Source organism: Brassica oleracea, chromosome C2 (assembly GCF_000695525.1).
Source record: "Brassica oleracea var. oleracea cultivar TO1000 chromosome C2, BOL, whole genome shotgun sequence".
Taxonomy (NCBI): domain Eukaryota; kingdom Viridiplantae; phylum Streptophyta; class Magnoliopsida; order Brassicales; family Brassicaceae; genus Brassica; species Brassica oleracea.
The window spans coordinates 40,396,104-40,404,401 of record NC_027749.1 but is presented as its reverse complement, the minus strand read 5'-3'; the positions used below and the strand labels follow the sequence as shown (position 1 = coordinate 40,404,401).

At 48.8% G+C, this 8,298-nt stretch overlaps 1 protein-coding gene across 1 annotated transcript; it reads right to left on the bottom strand.

Moving 5' to 3' along the window:
• Window positions 1–4,156: 4,156 nt before the first annotated feature.
• On the bottom strand, window positions 4,157–6,952 carry LOC106324220. Its single transcript, XM_013762227.1, has one exon. The coding sequence runs from the start codon at window positions 6,950–6,952 to the stop codon at window positions 4,157–4,159; it is 2,796 nt and encodes a 931-aa protein (XP_013617681.1).
• Window positions 6,953–8,298: the final 1,346 nt, after the last annotated feature.

Here is an 8,298-nt window from a genome sequence, read left to right as displayed (position 1 = left end):
TCAGCCAGATCAAATGCGGGCCGAAGCCTCTTCCATCCGTGTCGGACTTGATCTTTAAGGATGAGTACGTCGACGCTGCTCGCACTAAATTACTGGTAAGTACCTCCTTTGACTGTATTCCTTTTATGTGAAAAAAAAACTTAAATATTCTGTTTTCATGTCTTGTTAGGGCGACGGGAGCATGAATTTCGTTGTTGAGAAATACGACACAGCTTTGAAGATGACTCGCGAATCCTTGAGAAAGTCGGAGAAAGCAGTGGCGGCCAAGGGTAAGCTTCTCCGCCGGAAGAAAGCGGAATGGAGGGATGAGTTCATGAGGATGGCCGAGAAGAGAGAACGAGTGATTGCTCGGAAGAAGATTCATCGGGAGCGAGCTGACGCGACCGAGGCCGAACTCTCCGTCGCTAATGTGACCATTGCAACTTTGGAGTCTCGGAAGGCCAGTCTGATGGAAGAGATGGGGGTCAAAGCCGAAGAACATAAGAAAGAGTTGGGTCGGCTTAGGGATTCGCGTGTCTATGAGGTTACGAAGGAGAGGATGAGGGTTGAGACCGAGATGATTGCGAAATCCAACAGGCACTTCGGAAACCTGCACGAATGGTGGACTCGCCGCGGTCATTTCGACACAGCACAGTTGCTTCAGAGCCAGGCGTTTGGAACTAAGAGATGCCTTGAGGCTCTAAAGGCTGGTGGTCGTGATATCCCTCAAGATGTCATTGATACGCTTGCGGCCCGCGAGAAGCAGTTCGAGGAAGAAGCCTTGAAACTTGATCCCGGCGAGATCCCGGAGATTGACTTGACTCTTTCTCCACTTCACCTTGATTCTCAGTTCGTCGATATGCGAGCTTTTGTGGGCCTTGACCCATATGGATCCAACGCAGAGCTGGTTGATCCGAGGACTGCTGTAGTTCTCCGAAGTCCCGCTAATCTTCCCGGAGCCTCGATCGCTCCATCTCGTTCTGCAGGGGAGAGATCGTCGAAAGCCAATGCGCCGGCCCTCGCCTCTGAAGCTCTTGACGAGGGAACAAAGTCCGTCGGGAAGGATGTCTTTGAGATTTTCGACTCCTCTGTTTCGAACCCAGAGGGTAATCAGGGTGAAGGGTCGGATAAAGATGATGGCGGTGAGGAGGTTAATAAGGAGCATAGTGGAGAGACGACTGGTTCCGAAGCTCACCCTCCCGAGAGTCAGCCGGAGGTTCGTTAAGGCGAGGCGATGATTCTTGTTGAGGGCGTCGATGTGGATCGGTTGGTGGGTGCTGATCCTTCGGAGCCGTCCCTTGGTGGTGGAACCGTTGCGCAGGAGCAGGCTGAAGACCCCGAGGAGTAACTCTGTCGCTTTGTCTCTTTTAACTTTTCACAGTACTCTTGCTCTTGATGTATTACGACTTGACTTGGTGTGGTCCTTTTCCTTTTTTTTAAGACTCTATTTATTTCTTCTCTTTACGATATGTGATTCAAGCCGTATCGAGACAGTGATATAGTAGTTTTTCGATGTTGACTCGTACGGGCTGCGAATTTAATAACTAGTGGTCGGGTGTCGTTTGGTCGTTTGTCAAGTTTCCTCGTTTGCTTGACGCCGTATATCGATTAGATACGAGTCAAAATAGGATAAATTTAGACTGTGAAAGATAATTTTTAAATGACAACGGTTCCTAACTCGATCTCAAAGTAATTTCTAAGCGTTCGGTCGGCCAAACCTTACTTAGCAATCATGAAATGGATAGGAGTCATCGTCTCTGGCATATTAGTTAATACTACGATTATGACCGAATTCCCGCGAGTATGTGTCTGATCAGGACATACTCGGCCGTGGGGTGTGAGTACTAGTACGTTCGTTTCGAGATGCCGGGGCGAACTCACGTAGGTATCGCATGGGTTGTACGACTTCTCGGGGAAGCGTGACTTCTCGGGGAATTATATATATATTTTTTTGATTACAGCAGGACCCGTTAAGGCTGCCTACGTACCTCCTTTGTGGAAGATCAAGCCATTCGTAGTTCTTTATTTTCCGAGTAAAAGTGGCTAAGAGCGCATTTAAGAGTGAACGTGACCGTTGGTCGTTCACCTGCCTTTGCTACTTTTAGTTGTGGAAGAGGCGAAGGTGCTTCGACTTCCAGGCTCGTGGCACCGCTTCGCCTGTTGAAGTCTCGAGGCGGTAGACTCCGGGTTTCACGACCTCGATGATCTTGTAGGGTCCTTCCCAGTTGGCTTCGAGTTTTTCGGCTTTCCACTCCTTAGTGTTTTAGAACACCTTTCAGAGGACCAGATATTCCAATTCGAGGGGGCGGGACTTAACCTTCTTGTTGTAGTAGATTTCGATCTGGTGCTGATAGTTCTGGATACGAAGTAACGCTTGGTCGTGTCTTTCCTCGATATCGTCCAGTGTGTCAAGGAGCATATCTTGGTTAAGCTCGATGTTTTGCGGCATTTTGGAAAGGCGTAGGCTCATCACCTTTACCTCGGCAGGTGCCATTGCTTCGACTCCATAGGCCATAGAGAAAGGGGTCGCTTTTGTCGCTCCGCGAGGCGTTGTTCTTTGGGACCAGAGGACTCCATCCAGTTCTTTGGCCCAGCATCCCTTCTTCAAGTCGAGTCGTTTCTTAAGTCTGTCGATGATTGTTTTGTTTGTGGACTCGGCGTTACCGTTGCCTTTGCAGGTTTCTCGGTGTGGACATATTGAGTCGAATCCTCCATCTGTCACAGAATTCCTTGAAGTTATGGGAGATAAACTGGGATTTGTTGTCGGTAACTATTTCATACGGGAGCCCGTGTCTGCAGATGATGTTCTTCCAAATAAACTTCTGCACTTCCTTGTCGGTGATGATGGCGTAGGCTTCTGCTTCCACCCATTTGGTGAAGTAATCTGTTAAGACCAGGATGAATCTTTTCTGTCGAGAGCTCGGCATTGGTCCAATGATATCCATTCCCCACCGCATGAAGGGGTATGGCACCGTTAAGGTATGGAGTAACTCCGTCGGACTGTGGATGGTTGAAGCGTGTCGCTGGCACTTGTCACATTTCTTGGCATAGGACTCGCAATCTGTGTTCATAGTTGGCCAGTAGAAACCAAGGCTTTTCACTTTTAATGCGAGAGCTCGTCCCCCAGAATGATTCCTGCTGCCCCCTCATGTGTTTCGGCCATGACTAGTCTCGTTTCGTCTCCGGAAATGCATTTAAGGAGTACCTTTGTTGCAGTCCATCGATGAAGCGCGCCATCCATGACGACGGAATGCGCACTGCGCCGTTTGAGTCATCGTGCTTCCCATTTTTCTGTGGGTAATACGCCGTTGGATAGGTATTCGATGAATTCCGTTTGCCAATCGTTGAACTGTTCTTCCATTGCACGAGATTCCCCTTCATCAATATCCATGGCGTCGGTGATAGATGCTGCAATGGGAATCGGCTCTGTCGCTGGGCTGATGCTTGGTGTCTCGATCCTGTGTATCGAGATTATCCTTTTTACTTGGTCGTGTAGCTTACTTCCGAGGGCTGCGAGGGCGTCCGCGCATATGTTCTCTCCGCGGGGAAATTTTGTGAGCTCGAAGAACTCGAAATCTTGTGTAAGATCTTTGACAAGTGTTAAGTAGGCATCCATCCTCTCATTTCTGACGTCATATTCTCCAAGAAACTGACTCACTACGAGTTGGGAGTCGCAATATGCGCTGATTCGTTTAGCCTTTACTGCTTTTGCAAGACGAAGGCCTGCGATGAGAGACTCATACTCAGCTTCGTTGTTGGATGCGGCAAAGCCAAAACTGAACGATTGCCGGATTAGTTCGCCTGTCGGGGATTGGAGCTGTACGCCTGCCCCCGAATCTTTGTTCGTGGATGATCCATCTACGTGCAATATCCACTTCAGACTTGGTAGCATGAGATCCTGTTCTAACTCCGGTGTTAGCTCGATCAAGAAGTCAGCAAGAACTTGCGACTTAGCTGCTGTTCTATTCTTGTACACGATGTTGTGCTCGCTTAGCCCCATTGCCCATTTTGTTAGCCTCCCTGATTGATTAGTATTTTGCATTACCGTTCGAAGGGTCTGGTTGGAGAGTACCTCGATAGTGTGTGACTGGAAGTAAGGTCGGAGTTTTCATGCTGAGGTGACGACGGCGAGGGCCATCTTCTCTAAGGTCGGGTATCTCGTCTCTGGTTCCGTCATTCACTTGCTTATGTAGAAAATAGGCTTCTGTTCGCCTCGATCTTCTCGTATAAGGACGCTGCTGACTGCCGAGGAGGTGACGGCAATATATAGAGATAAGGTGTCCCCAACTTTGGGTTTCGACAGAAATGGAGGCGTCGTGAGGTAATGCTTGAGTTGATTGAACGCTTCCTCGCATTTTTCGTCCCAGGCAAATCTTTTGTTTCCTCGCAGAAGTTCGTAAAATGGGAGGCATTTATCCGTAGATCTTGAAATGAACCTGTTAAGCGCTGCAATCCTTCTGGTTAAACGCTGAACTTCGCGGGTGTTCTTAGGGCTTGGGAGATCAAGGATTGCCGTTATTTTCTTTGGGTTTGCTTCGATGCCTCGCTGATTAACAATGTAACCAAGGAATTCTCCTGATGTGACACCGAAGGTGCATTTTGCCGGGTTGAGCTTCATTTTATACTCGTTCAGCGTTTTGAAGCAATCTCGCAAGTGGTCCAGATGGTCTGAAAAAGCATCCATAAAGGTTAGGAGCTCATTGCCGGCAGTCGACTCTACCAGACGGTCGATATGCGGGAGAGGGTGGCTGTCTTTTGGACAGGCTTTGTTCAAATCCGTGAAGTCAACACAAATGCACCACTTCCCGTTTTTCTTTTTTACGACGACGGGGTTTGCTAGCCACTCTGGGTACCGTACTTTGGCTATGAATCCTGCGTCGAGCAATCTATCAACTTCCTCGTTTACTGCTTTAGACCGTTCGGGCCCGAGCTTCCGCCTCTTCTGTCGAATAGGTTTGAACGTCGGGTCAACGTTCAATTCATGAGATGTTATTGCGGGATCTATTCCTTTCATATCAGAAGTTACGCACGCAAAGGTTGAGGCGTTCTCTTTAAGAAAGGAAATAATCAGCGATTGCATTTCATCGGAGAGATAAGCGCCAATGCGCACGACCTTTGATATGTCAGCCTCGTCGATGGGTACCTCACGGATTTCTTCCTTCTGAGGATAGATCTTATGGATTGGTTTGTTGACTGCGCTGACGAGTGAGGTTGACTGTTGTAGCTTGACTGCGGCGATAAGCAGGTCTCTCGCCGCCCGTTGGTCCCCACGGATTGTCTGTGTTGCTCCGTCTTTCCCAGGAAACTTAACGCACTGGTGATAAGTGGAGGGAATGGCCTTCATGGAATGTAACCAGGGTGTACCGAGGATGGCGTTATAAGGTGCCCTGGCGCGGACGACAGAGAACTTAACAGTGCGGATTACGTCACCTGTGTAAACTTGGAGACGTATCGTCCCAATCATCTGTTTTGAGGAGCCGTTGAATCCCGTGAGAGTGCGTGAAGAGGGCTTCATGTCGCATAGGCCGACCCCCATTTTATCGAGCGTGTCTCGAAAGATAAGGTCGACTGAACTGCCGGTGTCGACGAGAACGTTTGTGACATGGTACTCACCAATTCCAATATCAATGAGGAGCGGATCGTTATGCGGCATACTAACGCCGTGAGTGTCGGCCGCCGAGAAAGAGATTCGATGGTCGTTTTCTACTTGTGAAGGCCACTTTTGGGCAGTGACGGCCTGTCGTCTATAATCCTTAACTGCTCTGACCGAGTCCCCATAGGGAGGTAAACCACCCATTATGACGTTAAGGTGCGGGGTGTTCGTAGCCTCCATCAACTCCCGATGCGCTTGCCTTTTCGCTTCGATGCACGGTTGTAAATCGTGTTTCTTGAGCTTAACGCGTAAATCTTCCGCTTTGGAGTTGATCTGTTCACGTAAATCTGCGGGTAGGGATTGAAAGTTTGCTGCCGCCCCGTCGTGTGCGGTCTTTCTTGCTTTAGATTCGTCAAGGGACGTCCGAAGGTCCGTCTTGCTCTCGTGCATCATTGCGGCCTTCCGCTTCAGAAAGGTACGCAGATCCTTCGAATCTGTTTTCCTATCCAACGTTTCGCGCAAATCTTGTTGCCGCGGTAGGGTTTCGTCATTCGAGGAATTAGCCTGTCGAGAGAGGATTACTTCCACTCGCCGTCGGTTTTTAGGTGGTTCTTCGTCAGTTGATTTACCCTCGAGATTGAGACTGTTTACGGTGGGTCTCTCAGGGCTGGTTCGTTCTTCTTTTTGAGGGGCTTTTGCTTGAGACTTCTGAATCTTCTTCTCTTTGTTTTTGCTCCAACTCTTATTGTTTTTCGGCTTATGTGGAGATTCAATCTCGATTTTCCCGCTTTCGATGGATTTGAGGAAGTGTCCGTATAAGACTTTGTAATCCTTCGTATCATGTGATTTGACATCATGATAGGAACACCATTTACTCGGCTCGACGGCGTTCGACCTTGTTGGTTCGCCATCGTTCGTCCGGGCGGGAGTCTGTTTCCCTTCTGCTTCTTTAGCCGCGTTGGCCCTAGTATCCTCCTCCATTCGAATGAAGTTATTGGATCGAGCGATGGCATCCGGTACTGATATAGTCGGGTGTCGGTAAAGATCAGCCCGAAATGGTGACTTAATGTGGAGGGTGTTCATCAACGACTCCACGGCTATATGGTCTGGTACATCGACTTTTGGGACAATGGATTTGAACATGATGTAATTTTTGAGGAAAGCCGTCGAGAGGTCGTGAAAACTATCAACGGAGTTCTCCTGAAGACCGGTGAACCAGTTAAGAGCGATGCCTTCTAGGGTTTCGACGAAAAGTTGACAAAAGCAGGCGTCTTTTTCCTTATCAGAGAGGTTCGCGCGTCGCATCGCGATATTGAAGGATGTGACGTGAGAAGAAGGGTCGGATACACCATCGAAGGTTGGAAGACGGAGCTTTTCCATCTTTCGGAGGTGGACCTTCGTTATCTTTTCGGTGAACGGTGTCCGGAGAGATTCTGCTAGGACTCGCTCGATCTGAGGGGCGGACGTGGTGACATGATGAATCTTGGAGCTTATATACACCACCGACTGTTTCAGCGCGGTGAGCTCGTTTATCTTTGTGGGAACCAAAATTCGTACTGTCGATTTCCGTTTAAATACGAAGACTAAGAAAACCCTAATTTCACAGAGGACCCGGATATCTGCTAATTACCACACGTCAAGCAATCAGAACACGAGAATAACAACGATAAGAATAAGAAATCGAAAAAGAGAGCAAAGTAGATCTTATTCCGAATCTGCGTATGAGCGTTTACAAAAAGGTATAAGCCTGGGCTCGAGAGCTGTCGGCAAGATTCCTAGTTCTAGCAACCTTAAGACGGCTAAACCTAATTCAGTCGCAGCTCGAAATAACAAAAATGGAAAATTGCCTAAATTGCTCTAAGAGCTAAGTTTTCTCTGAAAAGTCTTCTGCCATGCTCCTCGCCTCGGACTCCTTATATACTAGCTCCAAGGTCGGTTTACGCTTTTACTCATCTGCCCTTAAGCCGTCAAAGCATAAAAATGGAGATATTCCATTTTTCCCGATCTTCCAATTATCTTCAAAACTTCCGTATTTATCCGCGGAAACTTGACATTTATCCTTCCATGTGGACCAAGCGTAAACCGTGCTGCGGTTTACGGGCTTCTGGTTAAGAAATCGTAGGATGGGCCTCGAGTCGTGTTTTATATCCCTTTGGGCCATCTTCCGGCTCGACACGTTTACTACGAATTCTTTTTGATAAAGAACGAACTTTCCGCGGTTTCTAATCCGCGAAGTTTGATCGATGAATTTGTATAGCGGAAAACATGGACTGAGCTTGCTACGGTCTTCGGCAGATAGCATTCAAAGGTTTGATGAGAATGCATGGATTGATGTCGTATCGATGTTCGGAAGGGATCAATCGCTACACAGCGACTGAACTTCGGCTCAAGCCCAGTTGCTACGTAGCGACCAAGCGGGACGACGATCGTGGAGTCGAGACAGAGGATGCAAGCAAGAGTACCGACGAGTCTCTCGCGATCATGCGATCGTTCTACCATATCCTGGATGCTGTGGAGTTCCGGGTTCCTCGCCGTGGGGAATGTGCTAACAGCCCCCCATCACTCGGTCGCTACGTAGTGACCGAGCTTTGGCTCGAGCTCGGTCGCTACGTAGCGACCGAGCGGGACGAGCGCTCGGTCGCTACGTAGCGACCGAGTTTCGCCTCGAGCTCGGTCGCTACGTAGCGACCGAGCTTTGACTCGAGCTCAGCGCTACGTAGCGACCG